Source organism: Manis javanica, chromosome 8 (genome assembly GCF_040802235.1).
Source record: "Manis javanica isolate MJ-LG chromosome 8, MJ_LKY, whole genome shotgun sequence".
Taxonomy (NCBI): domain Eukaryota; kingdom Metazoa; phylum Chordata; class Mammalia; order Pholidota; family Manidae; genus Manis; species Manis javanica.
In genome coordinates this window covers 39109991-39133876 of record NC_133163.1, presented here as the reverse complement: position 1 = coordinate 39133876, position 23886 = coordinate 39109991, and the positions used below count along the sequence as shown (strand labels likewise).

At 36.4% G+C, this 23886-nt stretch overlaps 1 protein-coding gene across 8 annotated transcripts in view; it reads left to right on the top strand.

Moving 5' to 3' along the window:
- The window catches only part of SLC38A6 (solute carrier family 38 member 6), a 75025-nt gene extending 62754 nt beyond the window's left edge, over positions 1-12271 (top strand). For 7 of the 8 annotated variants that reach the window (XM_073242292.1, XM_073242293.1, XM_073242294.1 and 4 more), the window contains 4 exons: positions 10215-10339; positions 11447-11591; positions 11696-11790; positions 11973-12271. In XM_073242292.1, the coding sequence (XP_073098393.1) occupies positions 10215-10339; positions 11447-11591; positions 11696-11790; positions 11973-12053 (446 nt within the window). In that variant the 3' untranslated portion in view covers positions 12054-12271. The remainder of the gene's footprint in view (positions 1-10214; positions 10340-11446; positions 11592-11695; positions 11791-11972) is intronic. The other variant, XM_037006780.2, reaches the window with a different exon arrangement.
- The last annotated feature ends 11615 nt before the right edge of the window (positions 12272-23886 follow it).

The following is a 23886-nucleotide window of genomic DNA, read 5'->3' as shown; positions in this document are numbered from 1 at the left end:
AAAATAAAATTTTCTTTTATTTATTTTTGAGAAATTGCCTGCTTGGTACATATTTTTTTCTCTTATAAGGGCTTTAAGAAAAGGTGATAGTCTAGAATAAAAAAAATTTAAGCTCTCTTGTTTAATTTGCAAACATATATTTAATTTGCAAACAAACACATTATGGAAATTTACACTCAATGTGTCAAGTTCTTAAATATGCTTTTAATGTATAAATGCTTTTTTACCAGCTCTCAAAGAAATGGCTGTTATTACTTGGCAATATTTAGCTTTTATGATTCTGACTTGATGGTTGATAGCCCCATGCACATGTTTTAGGTTTTGGACATCCGTGATGACTTGTAATGGTGCTTATCTCCCAGAGTCTTTCCAAGTATGACAAGTTTTTGGACAATATTTGCTTGCACAGCTGCCTTTCCTAAGCCCAATGGAAAGAATATGGATTTTGAAATCCAATGATTATAGTTCAAATAATTACTCTGCTATGACCACAAATAGGGTACTTTAATTTACAGTATCTTCATCTCATAATCTGTGACATAGGGATAATTGCACAGACTTGGCTTGAGGAGGAAATGAGTCATATGTAAAATGCCTGTTACGTATCTGGCACATAGTACAAAGGAGAGCTGCGGCTGGTCGTGTGTTACTATCATTATTATTATAATTATTTCATAACTTCAGATGCTGTACTTCTTACTATCCTTAATGAAGTTTAATTTAAATATGATGACTTTTCATTATATGTCATGAGTATTATCTTGGAAATTTTTATGAGAAAAGTATAATTGCTCTATATAGTCCTCTTCTTGCTATCTCTGTTATTCATCAGTAATAAAGGCCATTCATTAACTTAAATATGCACTTGCATTTTTTTTGATATCATTAATGTACAATTACTTGAACATTATGGTTAATAGACTCCCCCTATTATCAAGTCCCCCCACATACCCCATTACAGTCACTGTCCATCAACATAGTAAGATGCTATAGAATCATTACTTGACTTCTTTGTATATACTGCCTTCCCCATGTCCCCAGCCCCCTACATTATTTGTGCTAATCATAATGCCCCGTTTTCCCCCTTATCCCTCCCTTCCCACCCATTCTACCCAGTCTCTTTCCCTTTGGTAACTGTTAGTCCATTCTTCGGTTCTGTGAGTCTGCTGCTGTTTTATTCCTTCAGTTTTTTCTTTGTTCTTATACTCCACAGATGAGGGAAATCATTTGATATTTGTCTTTCTCTGCCTGGCATATTTCACTGAGCATAATACCCTCTAGCTCCCTCCATGTTGTTGCAAATGGTAGGATTTGTTTTCTTCTTATGGCTGAATAATATTCCATTGTGTATATGTACTACATCTTCTTTATCCATTCATCTACTGATAGACACTTAGGTTGCTTCCATTTCTTGGTTATTGTAAATGGTGCTGCGATAAACATAGGAGTGCATATGTCTTTTTCAAACTGGGATGCTGCATTCTTAGGGTAAATTCCTAGGAGTGGAATTCCTGGGTCAAATGGTATTTCTATTTTGAGTTTTTTGAGGAACCTCCATACTGCTTTACACAATATTTGAACTAGTTTACATTCCCACCAGCAGTGTAGGAGGGTTCCCCTTTCTCCACATCCTCACCAACATTTGTTGTTTGTCTTTTGGATGTTGGCCATCCTAACTGGTGTGAGCTGATATCTCATTGTGGTTTTAATTTGCATTTCCCTGATGATTAGCAATGTGGAGCATCTTCTCATGTGTCTGTTTGCCATCTGAATTTCTTCTTTGGAGTAGTGTCTGTTCAGATCCTGTGCCCATTTTTTTATTGGATTATTTGCTTTTTGTTTGTTGAGGTGTGTGAGCTCTTCATATATTTTGCATGTCAACCCTTTATCAGATCTGTCATTTATGAATATATTCTCCCATGCTGTAGGATGTCTTTTTGTTCTACTGATGGTATCCTTTGCTGTACAGAAACTTTTTAGTTTGATATAGTCCCACTTGCTCATTTTTGCTTTTTGTTTCCCTTGTCTGGGGAGATATGTTCATGAAGAAGTTGCTTATGTTTATGTCCAAGAGATTTTTGCCTATGTTTTTTTCTAGGAGTTTTATGGTTTCATGATTTGCATTCAGGTCTTTGATCCATTTTGAATTTGCTTTTGTGTACGGGCTTACACAATAATCCAGTTGCATTTTCTTACATGTAACTGTCCAGTTTTGCCAACACCAGCTGTTGAAGAGGCTGTCATTTCCCCATTGTATGTCCATGGTTCCTTTATCATATATTAATTGACCATATATGCTTGGATTTCTTTCTGGACTGTCTAGTCTGTTCCACTGGTCTATGGGTCTGTTCTTGTGCCAGTACCAAATTGTCTTGATTACTGTGGCTATGTAGTAGAGCTTGAAGTCACGGAGCGTAATTCCACGTGCTTTATTCTTCCTTCTCAGGATTGCTTTGGCTATTCGGGGTCTTTTGTAGTTCCATATGAATTTTAGAACTATTTGCTCTAGTTCACTGAAGAATGCTGTAGGTATTTTGATAGGGATTGCATTGAATCTGTAGATTGCTTTACGCACGATGGCCATTTTGACAATATTAATTCTTCCTAGCCAAGAGCATGGGATGAGTTTCCATTTATTAGTGTCCTCTTTAATTTCTTTTAAGAGTGTCCCGTAGTTTTCAGGGTATAGGTCTTTCACTTCCTTGGTTAGGTTTATTCCTAGGTATCTTATTCTTTTTGATGCAATTGTGAATGGAATTATTTCCCTGATTTATCTTTCTGCTAGTTCATCATTAGTGTATAGGAATGCAACAGATTTCTGTGTATTAATTTTGTATCCTGCAACTTTGCTGAATTCAGATACTAGTTCTAGTAGTTTTGGAATGGAGTCTTTAGGATTTTTTATGTACAATATCATGTCATCTGGATATAGTGACAGTTTGACTTCATCTTTACCGATCTGGATGCCTTATATTTCTTTGTTTTGTCTGATTGCTGTGGCTAGGACCTCCAGTACCACGTTGAATAACAGTGGGGAGAGTGGGAATCCTTGTCTTGTTCCCAATCTTAAAGGAAAAGCTTTCAGCTTCTCACTGTTAAATATAATGTTGGCTGTGGGTTTGTCATATATGGCCTTCATTATGTTGAGGTACTTGCCCTGTATACCCATTTTGTTGAGAGTTTTTTATCATGAGTGGATGTTGAATTTTGTTGAATGTTCTTTCAGCATCTATGGAGATGATCATGTGGTTTTTGTTCTTCTCTTTGTTGATGTAATGGATGATGTTGATGGATTTTCGAATGTTGTACCATCCTTGTATCCCTGGGATGAATCCCACTTGGTCATGATGGATGATCTTTTTGATGTATTTTTGAATTCGGTTTGCTAATATTTTGTTGAGTATTTTTGCATCTATGTTCATCATGGATATTGGTCTATAATTTTCTTTTTTGTGGTGTCTTTGCCTGGTTTTGGTATTAGACTGATGTTGTCCTTGTAGAATGAGTTTGGGAGTATTTCCTCCTCTTCTACTTTTTGGAAAACTGTAAGGAGGATGGGTATTAGGTCTTCACTAAATGTTTGATAAAATTCAGCCGTGAAACCATCTGATTCAGGAGTTTTGTTGTTAGGTAGTTTTTTGATTACCAATTCAATTTCTTTGCTGTTAATTGGTCTATTCAAATTTTCTGTTTCTTCCTGGATCAGCTTTGGAGGGTTGTATTTTTGTAGAAAGTTGTCCATTTTTTTATGTTATCCAGTTTGTTACCATATAATTTTTAATAGTATTCTCTCACAATTCTTTGTATTTCTGTGGTGTCCATGGTGATTTTTCCTTTTCTTATTTCTGATTCTGTTTATTTGTGTAGACTCTCTTTTTTTCTTGATTAGTCTGGCTAGGGGCTTATCTATGTTGTTTATTTTCTTGAATAACCAGCTCCTGCTTTCATTGATTCTTTCTATTGTTTTATTCTTAATTTTATTTATTTACGCTTTAATCTTTATTATGTCCCTCCTTCTACTGACTTTGGGCCTCATTTGTTCTTCCTTTTCTAGTTTCATTAATTGTGAGTTTAGGCTGTTCATTTGGGATTGTTCTTCTTTCCTGAGGTAGGCCTGTATTGTAATATATTTCCCTCTTAGCACGGCCTTCGCTGCGTCCCACAGATTATGTGTTGTTGAATTATTGTTGTCATGTGTCTCCATATATTGCTTGATGTCTGTTTTTATTTGGTCATTGATCCATTGATTATTTAGGAGCATGTTATTAAGCCTCCATGTGTTTGTGGGCTTTTTCATTTTCTTTGTGTAATTTATTTCTAGCTTCATACCTTTGTGATTCAAGAAGCTGGTTGGTACAATTTCAATCTTTTTGAATTTACTGAGGCTCTTTTTGTGGCCTAGTATATGATCTGTTCTTGAAAATGTTCCATGTGCACTTGAGAAGAATGTGCATCCTGTTGCTTTTGGATGGAGTGTTCTGTAGATGTCCTTTAGGTCCATGTTTTCTAGTAGATTGTTCAGTGCCTCTGTCTCTTTACTTATTTTCTGTCTGGTTGATGTGTCCTTTGGAGTGAGTGCTGTGTTGAAGTCTCCTAAAATGAATGCACTGTGTTCTATTTCCCCCTTTAATTCTGTTAGTATTTGTTTCACATATGTAGGTGATCCTGTGTTGGGTTCATAGATATTTATTATAGTTATATCCTCTTATTGGACTGACCCCTTTATCATTATGTAATGTCCTTCTTTGTCTCTTGTGACTTTCTTTGTTTTGAAGTCTATTTTGTCTGATACAAGTTCTGCAACTCCTGCTTTTTTCTCCCTGTTAGTTGCATGAAATTATCTTTTTCCATGCCTTTACTTTCAGTCTGTGTATGTCTTTGGGTTTGAAGTGAGTCTTTTGTTGGCAGCATATAGATGGGTCTTGTTTTTTTATCTATTCAGTAACTATATGTCTTTTGATTGGTGTGTTCAAACCATTTACATTTAGGGTGATTATTAATAGGTATGTACTAAATACCATGGCAGGCTTTAGATTTATGGTTACCAAAGTTTCAAAGGTAATTTTCTTACTATCTAACAGTCTAATTTAACTCACTTCGTGTGCTATTACAAACAACCTAAAGGTTCTTCTTTTTTTTCCCCCCCTCCGTTTTCTTCCTCCTCCATTCTTTGTATGTTATGAATCATATTCTGTGCTCTTTGTCTATCCCTTGGGTGACATCTATTTAACCTTAGGAATACTTCCATCTATGAGAGTCTCTCCAAAATGCACTGTAGAGGTTTTTTTTGTGGGAGGTAAATTCCCTCAACTTTTTCTTATCTGTGAATTGTTTAATCCCTCCTTCAAATGTAAATAATAACCTTGCCAGGTATAGTATTCTTTGTTCAAGGCCCTTCTGCTTCATTGCATTAAATATATCATGCCACTCCCTTCTGGCCTGTAAGGTTTCTGTTGAGAAGTCTGATGATAGCCTGATGGGTTTTCCTTTGTATGTGATCTTCTTTCTCTCTCTAGCTGCTTTTAAAAGTCTGTCTTTATCCTTGATCTTTGCCATTTTAATTACTGTATGTCTTGATGTTGTCTTCCTTGGGTCCCTTGTATTGGGAGATCTGTGTAACTCCATGGCCTGAGAGACTATCTTCTTCCCCAGATTGGGGAAGTTTTCAGTAATCACCTCCTCAGTGACACTTTCTATCCCTTTTTCTCTCTCGTCTTCTGGTACCCCTGTAATACGAATATTGTTCCGTTTGGATTGGTCACACAGTTCTCTCAATATTCTTTCATTCTTAGAGATTCTTTTTTCTCTTTGTGCCTCAGCCTCTTTGTATTCCTCTTCTCTAATTTCTATTCCATTTACCATATCTTCTACTACATCTTATCTGTTTTTAAATCCCTTCATTGTATGTTTCATTTCAGTTATGGAATTTCTTAATGATTGAATCTCCTACTTAAATTCATTCCTGAGTTCTTGAATATTTTTCTGTACCTCCATAAGCATGTTTATGATTTTTATTTTGAACTCTCTTTCAGGCAGATCGGTGAGTTCAGTTTCATTAGGCCCTTTTTCTGGGGGTTGTGAGATTTTGGTCTGAACCATGTTCTTTTGACATTTCATAATTCTCTGTGGTGCCCACTAGTGCCCAGAAACTCCAGTCTGTGGAGCTTCTCAGCCCCTAGAGTGAGGCTGGGGGTCATAGGGGAGCGGAGCTGGGGCCCTGTGTTCATGAGGTCTGCTCTGTTCATGAGGTCTGCATGCAGTCTGGTTCAGCTTTCTTTCTTGTTGCTGTTTTAGGGTTAGTTGTAGCAATTAACTATATTTTCATACTATTTGTGGTTTTTGGAGGAATTCTCCGTCTCACCTCTCACACCACCATCTTGAATCTTGCTCTTGCATGTTTATACTATGTAGGATAAGAGTGGTAGACCTCTGTGTACACCATCAGGAAAGGCATTAGTTCCAACATTAGTACAGTACCCTGCTAGATACGCTACAAAGAAAGGTAAAGCAGATTGTTAAGCTTTTTGATCATTGAAAATGAAACAAAATTCTTGAAATACTTAAGCTCTATTTTTGGTTGTTGGGTTTGTTAAGTTTTGTGTAGACTTGCGCTCAGTAAGACTTTTCTATTTTCTATATCAGTAAGAGACTATAGCAGGGTGTCTGTTGGGAGTAAGCAAAAGCTTAGTATAGCAGAAGAGCTGCGTATTTTTCTAAGTTGAACTTATCACTGGGCACAAATACTATTATAATTAGAGATCTTCAACATTAAGAAAAGTTAAAAAAATGCACCTCCTTCTCTTCCTCTCTGTCCTTCTGTATGGAGGATACATAGAGCAATCTGGAAGAAACCTTAAATGGCCTACCAGTCTTCAGGAGAGCTGAAAAATAGTTACATAAGGCATTGTGAGAAACTTAGGAGCTATATTAAATTATAAGAAAGCTTAGATTAAAAGGGAAATGGAGAATGGATGGATGCTAATATATTTGTTGAGCAAATGTTTATTATGTGAGTGTCAGGTATTTTACATACATTGCCTAACTTAATCTTTACAACAACTCTGTAAGGTATGTGTTCACATAGGTTGAGTCAGTTTCCTTCTCCAAAGACATAAATTTGGCCAGTTACCTGCAGCTAATGAATAATATGTTGGGATTTGGGTCTAATTCTGACTCTTTCCAAAGTCTATTACTGTGCTGCCTCTTCAGGAATTATGCTAAAGAACCTTATTTCCATAATTCCATGTTTTTTGTCAGGTGAACTTTTGGAAAATCCTGGCTTACTTAAGCTTCTGGCATATCTGTATATCTCTATATCTACCCAGCTAGCTCTCTGTCTATATTGTTGCTTGAACACATGACAAACAGTTTCATCATGTAAAGGAAATGTTTCCTACACAGAGATTTTCCTGCTTATCAAGTAAAGCTGTTATGTTGTCTCTGATTTAATCCTTCTCCACCAATGCAAGTTCTTAAGAGTATCTATACTTTATATAATGAAGAAATACACATCTAAGAAAAATCACATGATAGGTATGTAAGTAGGGGATAGAGAGAGAGATAGAATGAATGATATATATTCCTTCTCCAAAGACAGAAGAAAATTCAGATATTGATTCATTATTTATAGTGGTTCTTTTTTGGGTTGTTAATCTTAATCAAGAAAAATCTGTAATGGTTTATTTCTGTTGGGATAATAATAGCTTTCAGTCTTATGGAAAGAAACTGCTAATTGAGCCTTAGACCTTATCAGAAGGGCAGTCACGAGTTTAAGTCCCTCCATTCATTTTGGAGATGAGCAACTGAAGTCCAGAGAGGTGAAGTGACCTGTCACACAATTAGTGGCAGGTCCCCTGAATATGAATCCAGTTATCTTTCTGCTATTCTGTGGTAATCTTTATTAACATCATATCCTGTTTGGCAATTTGTATTAAACAGGACAGCCTCCTGACTTGAATAGCTTATGTGACTTGCAGAGATCACCATCAGGTACTTTCTGAGATTTGTAGAGATTTGTCTGAATCCAGAGAAGTGTTTTACTCTATCCCTTACATATGTTAAGGCTCAGCTAAGAGTTCAGAAATGACTGGCTCAGAAGAAGGCTTTCATCCTGGAAAAGTAGAAAGTGGACATGTTACAGATATTTTGAATTTGCAGCAAATGTAGTTCTTCAGGCTTCTAGAGCTGCTTGGGATCCTTTTATTCCAGTGTTCCCAAGGCATAGTTAATAACTAAATTTTGACAGGTTAGAGGGACCTATAAGTATGTACTGAGATTAATAATATTGGTCTGATTACAGATGTTAAAGCATTGTAAGGTGAGGAAGAAAAAAGAGTTTCTCTGGTGAGTGAGGCCAATGCCCAAATGTTACATAATAGCCAGACCATTTAAAAAGTCTACGAGGTCAAGGAGTAAATGTTATTAGCTCATTTTTATGATTCATAAAGTAGAAATAAAATAGTTTGCCACATTTCTTCAAAGACTCACAAGTATCTCAGATTTGGAAATAGAATCCAGCTTTCCTGGCTCTTCTTAATCACCTACTAAGTCTATTACTCCCACATTGTGTGTATAAAGTATGACATATTTTACACAATTAGTTTCTCTCCCATTTCCATTATTGATAGTGTAGTTCAGATTCCCATTACCTTTCCATGATTATCACAGTTGCCTACTAACTGTTACCCTTGTTTTGGGTCTCTTTTTCTTTCTATCATCTTCCTACTTAGTTCAGATCATAGTACACTATTCTTCATAAGTCACTGCATCTCTGTGGCCTACAGATTAAGTTCAAACCCTATGAAGAGCTCTGTTACTGGGTCTTAAATACATTTCCAGCCTTGTCACCCAATACTCTCTTTGCTCTACAGACACCCTGTTTCAACCACTGTGGTATTACTGGACTAGTCATTTTTCAGAAGCATATTCCCTGGGCTACATCAGGGCTTGCTCTTGTGCTGGTTCTTGGTCCTAGAGAGAATCTCTTCTTCTCACATCTTTGAATGTCAGCACACATACATTAACTCATCTAATGCTCTCAGTAACTCAATAGGTCAGTGTATCATTGTCCTCATTTTACAGGTGTAAAAACTGAGAGACGAGAAGCTAAGTTGCTAGTAAGTAGTGGGTTTTGAACCTTAGTCTGTGTAGTCCCAGAATTCAAGCCCCTCTACCATCCTGCTGCTCACCGTGTCTTCTGAATTCCTCCTTGCTCATCGCAAAGCCATAGTTACCTTCCCCTGATCAGAATCATCATAGCTCTTTGTTTAGACCTTCTGCCACTTATGTCTATTATATGTGTGTGTACTCACCTTATCTCCCCTTTAAATTTTGAGATCCTTGAAAAGAGGTGTGTTTGTTTTTTTTAATTTCTACCCAAAACATCTTTTTCAAAGCATATCCGCTTAAATTTGAAAAGCACTATTCTAAGTACAAACTGTTCTTTTCCTACAAAGCAGTGATAATAGTGTATTCCTGAGACCCCTCACTCTTCATACCCTTTGTCTAGCTTGGGGTGGGAAGTCACTGAGACTGGAAGGACACCGTGGAGCATGTACAAACTCTGTCACTGGCTACCCCACTGGCTTGCTAAGAAAGCCATTTCCCTAAAACTGCATTCTCTTTTATGCAAGAGGAATCTACAGATGAAGTGTTGGTGAAGCAGGTAATAAGCACAAACTCTGTGAGATTCTAGAAAACATCTCAGTATTGAGGAAAAGATATTGGCTTTGACACCAAAAAAATTGGGCTGTACAGCTCTGCCAGCTCTGTCCCTTTGTATTGTGGGATCTTGGGCAAGTCATTTAGTATTTTTTAGCCTAACTGCTTGTCTTGTATTGTTTTCTTATGGACCAAATTCAGTAGTATACATAAAAGAACTTAACAAAACAAACAACATAAATGTTGTTCAAACCTTCAGAATATGGAAAAGTTCTTAAGAAATACATATACACACATATATTCATTGTCATAATTTTAGAAGTTCTACCTGTGCAGATACCTAGTTTTATTAAGTGAACCAATGGTAGGTTTCAAGGAGATATTTAACTAATGTCTCTGTGTTATATAGGATAGGAAAAAGGCCAGAGATTGGATTTGGTACTGGAAATCCAAGATCTGTTAAGATCCATGTGTGCAAAGGAAAATAATTTTGCTGTTATTGACATCTTAGTAGTTTATAATGTGATCCTTATTGTAATTTTTTGTATTTACAGACAAAGTGGCGTCAGAATTACTGCAAGATTATAGTAAATACTTGCCACATGATGTTGTTGTCATGACTGTGAAGTTATGCATACTATTTGCTCTGCTTTTGACAGTGCCTCTAATCCACTTTCCTGTAAGTACTTTTAGAGGTTTTGTTGCTAGTGTAGCAGCTCCCTAATGTGGCAGCACTAATTATTTGCAGACAAGAATGTTTCAATCATATCTAGTATTGTATATCTTATTCATTTGTCAAGTAATTGATCAAAGACCTCATGCTTTCATATGGCCCCATGAAAGCACAAAAATAATAGTGAACCACTAAGCTAATTTGTGCTTTTTGAGATTTAGTTTAGATTTACACTCTCCCACAGCATTGTTTCCAATTTACAGACTACAATTCCAAAGTTCTGGGGTTCCCCCCCCCCTTTAATTCTGTGTTCTGCTTTCAGAAGAATGTACATAAAGAGGAAAAAGTCAAGTCAACAAAAATAAACCCCTTCTGGTCTATTGTAAATTTATTTTCACATAGACATTCTAGTTTAATCTTAGACAAAATATTTTATTTGCTCTAGAATTATAATTTAAATGGCAGAACAGATCTTCACTCTACACTTGGTTGCCATACACAGGAATATTAAGAATTTCTGAGAAAATGGAAACAAAGGCTTTGGGTATAAATGCTTCTGCATGGATGTCTTGAATCCCCAAACAGTGAGCTCCTTAAGAACTGGGCCTTCAAGATTGCTGTGTGGACTGCAGTGCCAGGAGCATAGTGGGGCCGGATAAACATTTGTGGGATGTGACTGCCTGCTGCCCATCTTAGCAATGGGAAGTGTCATAAATAGTTTTCATATTTTCATGCTATGAAACAGATAATATGAAATAAAATAGTAAATGGTATTTCCTTCCATCTGTTGAATTTATTGAAAATTGTTCTCTGAGATTTCATTACATAGTGTTACTGTTAATAATTTTGAAAATTACACAACCGAAGGAAATTGTATGTGAAAATTTTTTCAAGAATTAAAGTAAAATAATTTATATGAAGCTCACATAGAAAGGAATACTTCTTTGTTTATGTGTAATAAACCTTTTATGATAGTTTAATAGCTGTGTGTTTGGAATCTAAATGGGGCAAAGAATATCATGAAAACTGTATTGTACATGTGTTTCCCTAAGTGAGTACTTTGGCTTTGATACTTTCTCTTTACTTAAATCTATTTCTTTTTCTGTTACACAGGCAAGGAAAGCTTTAATGATGATGTTTTTCTCCAATTTTCCATTCTCATGGATCCACCATTCCTTAATCACTCTAGCACTCAATATTATCATTGTTTTACTTGCAATGTATGTTCCTGACATAAGGAATGTATTTGGTATAGTTGGTAAGTTTTCTATTTTAAAAAACCCACATAATAAAATGTATAAGATAGATGCCCAGCTTCACATCTGAATTGGCAATATCTTTTTTTTTTCCTCCCACATAAAGGTGCCAGTACATCAACATGTTTGATTTTTGTATTCCCAGGACTATTTTATCTTAAACTTAGCAGAGAGGATTTTCTCTCATGGAAAAAGCTTGGGGTAGGTTGGTTTTTGACTGTTTCTTTTAAGACTCCTGTTTCAAGAAGTAATTTGTCATTTGTAATTATTTTACCCACATCAGGAAAGTTAATGTATTTTGAAATATAGCAAACCTTATTTCAGAGAATGGAGGTTTAAAAAAATATTCTGATTGTTTTTTATCTTTTTCCTTATTTCTACAGGCTTTTGTTTTGCTCATCTTTGGAATTTTGGTTGGGAATTTTAGTTTAGCATTTACCATTTTTAATTGGATTAACAAATGAAGGAAATATTTTCCCACTTCTTATGAAGAATAATTTACCTCCACATGCAAAAAGGAATAATTCTGGAAGGCACCTTGGATAAATCTTTATATGAGTTAACATTTTGGTAAACATTAGTAACAAAAAAAAATGTGGAACAGAGTGGGAATGGATAAGGAAAAGTAGGTTTATAGCAGTTTTAATAAAAAAGGAAATAAACTCAAATGCTCTTAAATATATTAGGTCAGTCTGTGTGCTTATTGTTTTTTCTAATAATTAATAGACTATTTTTTAGGGTAGTTTTAATGTTTACAGAAATATTAAGCAGAAACTACAGGGAGTCCCCAAATAGTCCCTCAATCCCCAACACACCCAGTTTCTCATGTTATTAACATCTTGCATTATATGGTACATTTGTTTCACTTGATGAGCCAATATTCATACATTATTATTAAGTGAAGTCCATCATTTACATTAGGTTCACTCTTGATGCAAACATTGGCAACCACTGATCTTTTTACTTCCTCCAATAAAAAACTGAGGCTTTCCCAGAATGATATAGTTGGCATCACATAGTTGGCATCACATAGTATCTAACTTTTCAGACTGGCTTCTTTCACTGAGCAACGTGCAATTAAAGTTTCCTCCACATCTTTTCATGGTTTGATAGCTCATTTCCTTTTACCACTGAATAATATTCCATTGTATGGGTGTACCATTTGTTTTTCCATTCACCTGTTGAAGGACCTCTTAGTGCTTCCAAATTTTGGCAGTTATGAATAAGCTGCTATAAACATTGGTGTGGAAATAAGTTTTCAGCTTATTTGGTATGGTAAGAATATGCTTAGTCTTGTCAGAAATTGCCAAACTGCCTTCCAAAGTGGCTGTATATATCGCATTCCTGCCAGCAGTGACTAAGAGTTCCTGTTGTTCCACATCCTCGTCAGCACTTGGTGTTGTAAGTGTTCTGGATTTTTGCCATTTGATGGGTGTGTAATGGTATCTCGTTGTTTGAATTTGTGTTTCCCTAATGCCATATGATATGGAGCATCTTTTCATATGCTTATTTGCTATCTATATATTTTCTTTGGTGAGGTTCAGATTTTTGCTCATTTAAAAAATCTGGTTTTCTCATTTAAGCATTCTCTGTGTATTTTAGATACCAGTCCTTTATCAGATATGTGTTTTGCAAAGATTTTCTCCAAGTCTGTGGCTTGCCTTTTCATTCTCTGTACAGTGTCTTTTGTAGATCAGACTTTTTAAAATATTAAATATTTAAATGTTTAATATTTAAATTAAAAAATTAAATATATTGAGTCAATCTTTTGTTTGCTTGTTTTTTACAAAATAAGTGTATTAAGTTTATATGCAAATTTAAATCTCAGTTTGTGGGTTAATATTGTCAACATCATCACTAATAGCAGAATTGTGGGATTATTCCCCTTGGTATTTTGCCCTGCCTTCAAATCCTGTCTAACAAATGTTTGTGACTTTCCTCTGGTGTTCGTTATGAGATAGAGCTGTGGTGATTGGCTGTAGGTTTGAAAGTTTTCTGAAGTTTCTTAATTGTTACTAAAACATGTGACTTTCTACTTGGCAAACAGAGACAAATAGTAATGGTTTATATCATATTTTGTTTGGAGGTTATAAGTCATTCCAGTCTCCCCACTGATGTGGCTTACTTTTGGTTGGAAACCACAAGCTAGGTCTCTCCTCCGCATGAGTATTCTATGTAAAGGGCACCTTTTTAGCAGCCTACCAAAGTGAGAGTGTATCAGTATAAATGAAATCCTACCCCTGTACGCATGTAAAGTAGGGAATTGCATGCAAAGTGCCAGTTTGCATGTATGGAAATACACATGTTTGCAGGTGCCCCTTGCTTCCCACTTAGTAAATGGACTGAAAAATTGACAACTGAGCTGTTTCTCTTTTGAGTTACTTCTTTGGCAAGTTGAGATCAGCATGGCATAATGAAAAAAGCCCAAGTTTGGGGGTTAGAAAAACTTAGATCCAAATCTAAGTAAGTTTAGGCAAACTACTTAACCTCTCTTAGCCTCCACTTTCACATAAGTATTAAATGGAGTTAATACCAATTATGTGGAGTTGTGTTGAAAGGATTAAATGACCTTGTATAAATTAGGTGCAGACCAAAACAGGCTCTCTCAATAGATTAGACATTTATCCCCTTTTCCCATCCCTTCATCTGGACCAGTAAAATCAATTTGCTTTCAATCAGGGACAAGGAATTTCTTCATCTTCCAACTTGCACAACTATGTTCAGAATCTTTTTTGGGCCTTCACTCACAAGAGAACTGGCCCCATGTACATTCTTTTTAGTGCTTTCCCACAGTTCTACCCCAGCTGTACTCTCCTACTAATGCCTTCTTGAAACTGGGCACTTAGCATGGTCCCAGGGGCACAGTGAGACATGGCTTCCCATGTGGCTTCAGGTCAGCCAGAAGCCCATCAGTCTGATAAGCTAATTCCTGTACCCTCTTTTTCTGTTTGTGAAATTATGGATCCAAATACAAATGGGTCTTCAGCTGCTTAAATAAATCTAACTCCAGTAATACCAAAATAACCCTAAATCTGCAACAGATGCAAGGATGCCCCCTGGGGCAAATGTTAAGTGTGATGACAGCTGGGCATCAATTAATAACGTTTGTCACCTGCTCATAGATCGTATCATGGGAGGTTTGGCAAAGGGACAAATAACCTTTTGAACACTGCACAAAACTTAGTTAATATCAGGAGAAATTATGTATGGAGGTATTTCTTTTACTTTACCATTTTTCCTTATCTAGTTGCCTGTTTGAAGTCATAACTTTTCCTATGAGTTTGGAGGAAGCTAATATGGCCAGTAAGAGCCATCCCCTTCACCAGGATTACCAAAAAACCTTATTCAAGGACTCCTCAGCATTTTTCCTGGGAAATATAAGGCCTCCTCATTATGGGCTTAATGTTCATAATTTATTAAGTAGTAATTATGTAAAATAAAACTAAATAACATAACATTTCTAACACTTGGAGACTTGTTTGCTAAATTAAAAGATGAAGTGCTGAGAATACAAATTACCTTGGTATGTTGAAGGTGAATGTTTAAACTACTTTTTTTAAACAGAATGTTTACTCATGCGCTTAGCATTTAAATGGTTAAAACAAGCCTTTGAAGTTACACTCCATTAAGATGAATGGGGGTAATTCACACCTCGGCTGGTGCTGTATTATTTCAGTCTGGCTGCAGAGAAAACAAGACAGCAGTAGGTTGATTTACTGTGAAGGCTCTTTAAACACCCAAGGTCTGGAAAACTTTGTTTGTTTGTTTTTTTCTTTTACATCTAGAAGCAGAATCTGAAATTCAGCACAATCCAGGTATAGAATAGATTCCTCACTGCCTGGCAGGTCCTAAGTTTCAATTGTTGGGTAGCCCGTTACCAGATCAGCCCAACTGCTCTGGCTTTGTTTGCTCTTATACTCTAGTGTTTCTTCCTACCAAGGTACCTTTTAAATTTAAATTTAGTACCCTGGTAAATTCAGAGTGGAAAAGCAGAAACAAACCATCCATTTTCAGGTAACCTTTACACGTGCCTTTATATGGGTTATTAGCTAATCATTGGCCTTCATGTGCTCCTGAAAACATTTTCATCCTTGCAAAACCTCATGTTCTATATTTGTCTACATATAAAACATCTATTTTTAAGAACTTTTTCTTCTTTCCCATTTGGGATTGGGGTGTGAAATGAGCAGAGAACAGTTGGGAAAGATTGATTTCTTTCTCAATTTGTCCTTTGTACTGGTACTAGTTTGTATTTGAAATGTGTATTCCCTCCTTTGGTGGAAATAGTTTAACCAAATGACCCTGAAAAGGTTCATTTTAGAGCCCAGGAATGGGTGATGTGAACGCAAATGAAATAAGATGTTACTGAATTTTATGAGATGTTAATGGATTTGGAAGATCTCTTTTTAAGGTAAACAGATTTTTCTCTTCTCCTGTCTCTACCCTGTGTATCTGCAGATCAGGTTACTAAATAATCTGTGGTAGCTGAGTGTGGAGAGTATTTCCATTTGGGCTCTCTGATGCTGACATTGCCAATACAGTATTAGAGATGGAAGATAGATGCTAGAAACAAAGGGACTCAAACATTAATTTTAACCTTTCTTCTTGGCATGTTGATTGTGGTTGTGTTAGTATTAGCCATATTAAAATACTTTGCTTCCTGAACATTACTCTGCCTAGATTTTAGGTGTCGTAATTTTTGGCCTTAGAACTTCTCAGAACCTTCTATAGTACTGAGAAATTTGTTTTTTTAGTTTAAACACACAGTTTATTCATTTTTCTATGATAACCCTCCTGTAGCCTTTCGATTATGAAGTAGGAAAAAGAGGAAAACAAAATTTTGGTGAAGAATGAGTAAAGATATTATGGATGTGGTTTCCTAATTGCAATTAGAATTCTTTCTGGTTTTTATTCTTCATAAACAATCTGATACAGGGTTTTACTATCATCATGATCTACTGTCCTAGTTTGCCAAGCTGTCAATCAAGGTGAGCAGTTAGGAGGGGCAGGAAGACTCATCTTGGCTGATGGCCAGGTGCACAGGTGGGAGTGAGAGGTTTATTCCTCTATCCAACAAAAGAAATGGGTGGAGAGGGAAATTGAGTTGTCAAGGGTTAAAAAGACAGATGGAGTAAAAGGCATTGTAATAGGGATGCTATAAAGAAAAAAGACTTGGAGAAAATGTTTCTTATTTGTTTGAACATATATGTGTTTTATCTTATGTTGATTCATTGAGCAAATGTTTACTGAGCACCTCTTATGTGAAGTTAAATGAGATGCATTTCTTGCCTGAAAAAGGCTCAGCTGTAACTTTGATTTTTCTGAGTGGACCTTTTCAGATAGACTTGATGAGTGAAACTGCTTAACTTAAAGGAAAAATTATGTATGTATATATTTTTTCTCTCTCTTAAGATTCTGGGGTGAAACTTACCTGTGTTCAAATCCCAGTTCTACCTCCTCCAGTCTAATTTGGACAAGTTACTTTAATTCTCTGAATTATCTAAAACCTTCAGTGATGAAGACAGAGTTTTCTGCCAACCAAGGGTAACAACTTGTTTCATCAAGTTAGATGACATGGCATTTGAGAAGAGCTTAAGTATGTTCATAAGCACTGAATTGAAGATACGTACCATTTTATTACTTGACTGTTCCTCAAATCACATAGCTTCCAAGCCATTTGTCCCTTCTCCCTTCTCTGCTTTAGCTACCTTTAGTCAACAGCCTGATCAGAAAAAGTTTTCTAGAAATAATCCTAATCAGTGAAGCTTAGTTTTGCTATTGATGTATTCTTCCCCAGGAAAATAATTTTGTAGTTTTATAATAGTCAACATACTCTGATTTTATGTCAGCTTTTTCACAATGACATTGTACTTTAGGCTCATAAAGTCATGTGGTCAATAAAAGCTCCAGGTCTTTCTTGAACTGTCAGATTTCTAGGACTGTGGGATCAATTTTTAATGCTTGTAACTATGAAGTAATATGTGTATGTGTGTGTACATACATAAATATATTCATGAACACGCACACACGTCATCTACCTGTGTGTCTGTTACATTTCATCTTGTTAGTGTCAGCTCATCCTTTCAGCAGCTGAGATTTTTTAATCCTGATTTTAGTGCATCAGTCATTGTTCCCTGTGTTTCAACATCATTCGCCTGCCATTTCTTCACCCCATTCACTTATCAAAAAGTTCAGGGAGACAGGTCTGACTACAGAGCCCTGCAGCCCACCACTAGAAACATTTCTTCCAAGTTGTTCCTATTCTCCTCTTTGGGGGAAGTTGTCATATTCCTACAGTGTGTCACCTAAATTGCATTTCTTTAGTCTCCCTGGAAGTGTCTTCTGAGTCAGTGGGTACAACCTAAATTCTCACCTGTTTTCCATATTTCTAGTAGCTCTGCGACATTTCTTCTTGGTTCTTCTTGGATGCTGTGGTTACCTCAAATCCAACATGTTCAAATCTATTCCCTGCCACATTTTCCTGTCTCTGTCCCCACTGTTTTAGTCTAACCTCCCAATGGGTTTCTTGCATCCATCCTGCCACCTGCAATCCATTTGTACTCTGCAGCCAACGTAGTTTAAAAACGTAAATCAGATCATGTCACTATCCTGCTTAATTTCCTCCAAAACTTCCATCTCACCTGGAGTGAATCTGTGCCATGACCTAAAAGACTCTTTTTTGTTTGTACCTATTTATTTCTCTGACCTCCTCTCATATCTGTGTTCTACTCTTCTCTACCTACACAGGCCTTTCTGTCCCTCAAATGCACCAAGCTTATTCCCATGTGCTTTACTGTTTTCCATAGTTAAAGCATTCCCTTCAAAGACCTTTGTGAACCTGGCTTTTCATTATTCCAGGCTCAGCTCGCATATCACCCTCTCACAGAGGTCTTCCCTGACCATCTTACAGACAGAAGCAGCCCCCAACATGCATTCATGCTCTGTAAGTTACACTGTTACACAAGTCACTACTGGAAATGTTTCTTTCTCTGTTGTGTCCACTAGATTGCAAGGTTCATAAGAACTGGGACTTGCCTGTCTTGTTCATCTCCAAATCCTTAGAGCCTAGAATTGGACCTGGTACTTGGGAGTGACTTAATAAGTATTTGTTGAATGAATACATAATTCTATGAGACTGTATATCTATTCACTCTTTACCCCCAATCTCACTTTATCAGTTCTTCCTTTGATAGATCCAGAATTGTTTTTATCCTATTCCCAACCTCCTGCCAGCCCCTGAATTTAAGCCTTCATCTCTTCAGCCTGGATTATTGCATTTATTCTCAACCCAGGCTGCTCTGTAGAATCACTTGGGGAACTTTCAAAAATGATAATGCCAGGCTCGACCCAAATGAATTGAATCAGAATCCCTGGGGGATGGGACCCAGGTATCAATATACATTAAGCTGCTCAGACGATTGTACTCGGCAACGACTGGATTGCTGCAGCAGCCTTCAGACAGATGTCTGTCTTCCAGTCTGTTTCTTCTCTTCTTGTCCACTGATCTTGGAATCCTGCTTTCATAGTATGACTTCCCTGCTCAAGATCCTGCAGTGGCTCCTGCTGCCCACCACTGTAATTCCACATAGCCCTGTCTCATCTACTAAAGTGTAGTTCATCCTTTCCTTACATTCTACAATACACCGAAATCATTTCACTGTCAGGCACTTGACCTGTCTTTCATTTCTTTGCTTCCACATTTTACTTTTCTCCTCACTGACTTCCATATACACACCCAGAAGGTCCTTACCGCTTTCCTCTACCTATCCAAGTGCTTCCTGTTCTTCAAGATGCAGCTCAAATCCCATCTTGTAAATATTTAACCCCCTGCTACAACCTAACCCTAGTATTATCTGTATGATTCTTTTGGTATGTATCCTTAGTGTCTTGTAATATATTTTCTGTTTTTTCCATAAGCTTTTGTGTTTACATTTTTTAAATAGGCAATATGCACGTGGTACAACTTGTACAAAATTGCCTTCATCCCACTTCTGCCCCAGACATCCAGTTTTCCTCCTTGGGCACACCCATTCACAACTTACTGTACCCTTGCAAATATATTCTAAGCCTAGTTAACCTTTATTTATATAGAACACACATACACACACAGCAAATGTTAGCATACTACATGCAGTCTTTGGCATCTTGACTTCTTTTTGCTTATATATATATATATATATGTGTGTGTATGTGTATATACATATGTGTATATATATATATTTAAAGGTTTTGTGTATGTGTATTGTAAAAAACACCTAACAGGAAATATGCCCTTGTAACAAACTTTCAAGTGTGCAATACTACTACTAATTATATGTACATTGTTGGACAGCAGGTCTTTAGAACTTTTTCATCTTGCATGACTAAAATTTTATGCCTGTTAAACAAAAACTTCCCATTTTCCCATCCTTTCAGCTCTGGCAACCGTCTTGCTTTCTGCCTCTGTGAGTGTGACTGCGTTTGCTACCTCATACAGTGGGATCATGTAGTACTTGTACTTCTGTGACTAGCTTGTTTCATTTGGCCTTGTGTCTTCAAGTTTCATCCATGTTGTAGCATATGGCATGATGTCCTTTTTTAAAGCTGAATAATACTCTATTGTATGTATGTACCACCATTCCTTTATCCATTAGTCTGTGAGTGGACATTTAGATTGTTTCTACCTCTTGGCTCTTGTGGATAATGCTTTAGTGAGCGTGGTAGTACAAATACCTTTCAGTTCTTTTGGATAAGTATTCAGAAGTAGGATTGCTGGATCATATAGTAGTTCCCTTTTAAATTTGTTGAGGAACTTCCATATTGTTTCCCATTATAGCTGTACCATTGTAGCATTCCTACCAACAATCCACAGGGGTTCCAGTTTCCCCGCATCCTTGCAAGCCTTTGTTGTTTCTTGTTTGTTTGGTTTTTTTTGTAATGACTCTCCTAACAGGTATGAAGTGATACATCATTATGGTTTTGATTTGCATTTCCCTGATAATTAGTAATGTTGAACATCTTTTCATTTACCCATTGACCATTGGTATGTCTTCTTTAGAGAAATGCCTTATCAAGTCCTTTGCCCACTTTTAAATAGGGCTATTTGTTCTTTTGTTACTAAGTTCAGTTGTAAGAGGTCTTATGTATTTTGGATATTAACTCCTTAACAGGTATCTTTTCACTCTTTACCTCTGTCACTGTATCAGTTCTTCCTTTGAAAGGTTTGCAGATATTTATCCCATTCTGTGGGCTACCTTTTTACTCTCTTGATTGTTTAGTTTGTTGCTGAGAACCTTTTAAATTTTATAGTCCCACTTGTTTGTTTTTGTATTAATATTATGTTTTAAAGATTATTCTGTTATCAATAAATTTCAATTCTGTTACCAATAAAGCTACCTAACTAACAACTGCACAGTATTCCATTAATGCAGGTACCATAGCTTGATAACCAGTTTCCTAGCAATGCATATTTAGTAGGAGTTTTTATTTTTTTTAATTTTTGCTGCTTTATGTAATGTTTCAGTTATTATCTTTTATGTGTGTGTGTCTGTGTGTGTGTGTGTGTGTGTGTGCATAATTTATCATTTAGCACACATAAGAATATGTCTGTAGGGTAAATTCCTACCTATTTGACTGTAATTCTGAGTTGAGGGGTATGTGCATTTTTTTTATAGATACTATAAAATTGCCTCTATTAAAGGTTTTACTAACTGAAATTCTTACCAAAATGTAGTAATTGCTCTTTAAATTTTGTGGTGTACTTAGTTTTTCACATTTAATCACCTTCTCTCCCTGACTCAGTTTTTTAATTAACTCAAAGTCAGGAACCATGTCCTGTACATTTTCACATGTATCCAACATCTAACACCATAAATTCACTTAATTGGTGCTCAACAAATATTTGTTAAATCTTCATTGTGTGTTTACGGTGTTTTCTTATTGCTCTGATGATTACCATGTGAAATTGTCCCCTTTATATCTATTTTCTTCTCAGGAGAGAAGTGACCTGTGTGATAGTCTTAGGAGAGAGCCTGTCATTGCTGTTGTTCTCCCAGGGTTGTCTGTTATCATTGTCTTTTGTTGTATCTTTTACTGGGTTGGAGTAGTTTGAATAACTCATTACAAGGACTGCAGCTGACACCAAACATGTGTCCAGCACCGTTCATATCCTGAAATTTGGTTGATATCACATTTTTATACCAATTATTATAAACTTTCTAAACAAAAAATTCTACTCCATGAGCTTTTCCCAACTTTTTATTATGAAAAATTTCATATATACACATAATTGGAAGAGTATGTCCATATACCTACCACTGAAATTTAACAGTTATTGGTATTCTGCTATATATATATTTATATATAATAATAAATATACAAATGTATATTCTGAATGATTTGCTAGTATTCCATTGATGAAAATAGTTTTGTAAATAATCACTTCTGTGAACAAAGCTATTTTAAATATTTTATTATTTTTTTTTCAAATTCTATTCCTTTCTCCAAAAGGATAAGAAGCTGTTTGATGGCATCTTTTCTTCAAATGACAAAAGACTTGTATCTATGGAAGAACAAGGTTTAATGGGGGAAAAGCAGCTAGCACCAGAATTGTCTTAGTAAGAAAAATATCTTTAATGTCTTTGTTTTGGAAAATATCTTGATAAGTCTTTTGGGGATGAAAGTGATATGCTATATGGTTTCATAATAGTGTGCGTGTGTACTAAATGCCTGTGAATTATGTACTTTAAAGTGGTTAATTTTATGTTATGTGAATCTCACCTGAATTAAAAAATAAAAAGAGGTGAGACCCCATGAGAAGACCCCATGAGGTTGGCAGGAGAAGAGGAAGTGAAAGAGACAGCTAAAGCTCTCTGCTAAAAAAGAATGTGGATTTGGGAGTTGAAGAGAAGCAAAAGGAAAAGGGCAGCAGGTGTTGAGTCAGTGGTGGGAGTGGAGCCTGTGACTACAAGTGGCTGAAGGGCATTTTAAGAACAGAAATGTCGAATATTCAGTTTTAACTGGCATGCCTCTGTCTCCTGAAACCAGTAAAAGTCAGCTATACACAAACTGCTTGTGAGCAGGGTTGTATGTATGTAATCCCTTCTCCAGAGCCATGTGGGGTCAAACACAAAGAGCACATGTGATCCAGAAACCTCAGAAAAAGTGGGCTTAATAGCCAGAGGTGACCAAAAAGCAGTGTAAGCCCCTGATTCCTCTCAGAATCCTTGGGGACATCAGAAGGGTTGTGAGACTATCCTCATATGATGATGTCATTTAACCAATTTAGCCTGACTCTCAAAGTGTAGGCAACTTTACCTGACACCTCATTGGCAATACAAGTGTTATTTTATTGACTTAATGGTTCATTCTTGATTATTCAGCAGTTGTAGGGAAATGCCTCTCTTTTAGAGACAAAATACCAAACCTTCAAAAAGTGAGTCTGGGGGTGGGGTTGGGGGATGGGGGAAACAGCTCTACGTTTCCTAACATTTCCCCTTAGAGTCATCCTAGGTTCTCTATAACTAAGGCTGGTATTCAGAGGCTGAGTTCCCAGAACTTACCTTATATCAACCTGAGTGTTTTGTGTTGAGGATCAGGACCCCTTGACCTCACTTATAGTTGGATGGAGGTAGTAGGAATCAAAGGGAGTGGGGCCCTTAGGGAAGGGCACCTCTGTGGGGAAAGAATGGAGACCATTTGTATAGTTCCTTGGTTCTCTTACTCAATTGTCTATTCAAATCTGAACGTTAGGTATTTTAAATGAATGGAAGGTCATTAGTCTCATTAAACATGATGATGAGCAAGCCCTTGTATACATGGACCAGGCATCAGGCCAAGCTCAGTGTCTCATATAGTAGGTATAGTTATATTTCTCTGTTTAATAGGTTAGAAATTAAAGTTTAGAGAGGTAATAAAGTTAAGGCTACACATCTAGAATGTAAACTAAAGTTTGACTATAAAACCTGTGTGCTTAACTATTATGCTAATAGGTTAAGGATTTTCAACTGTTAGGGTTTTTTCCACAAAAAGGTTCTGCAAAGTAGATATACAGTCAATATTGACCATGTTGAAAGTTGCTTTATTCATTTAAAATGTTGCACCTAGGTCTAAGTCTGTTCTGTCATGCCCGAGAGACAGCATTTTGGGCCCACTTTGTGTCCTCTGAGTCATGGTCTGTTACCACAGCATTGTTGTTTCTTCCTTGTTAAGTATTTCAGAGGAAATGCTAGGCAAAGGAAAGGTATATGGGCTTTTAAGTAGAGCATGAGTGTGTTCCAATATTTGTCAATCAGACTTTGAGACAACTTGGATCCCTTG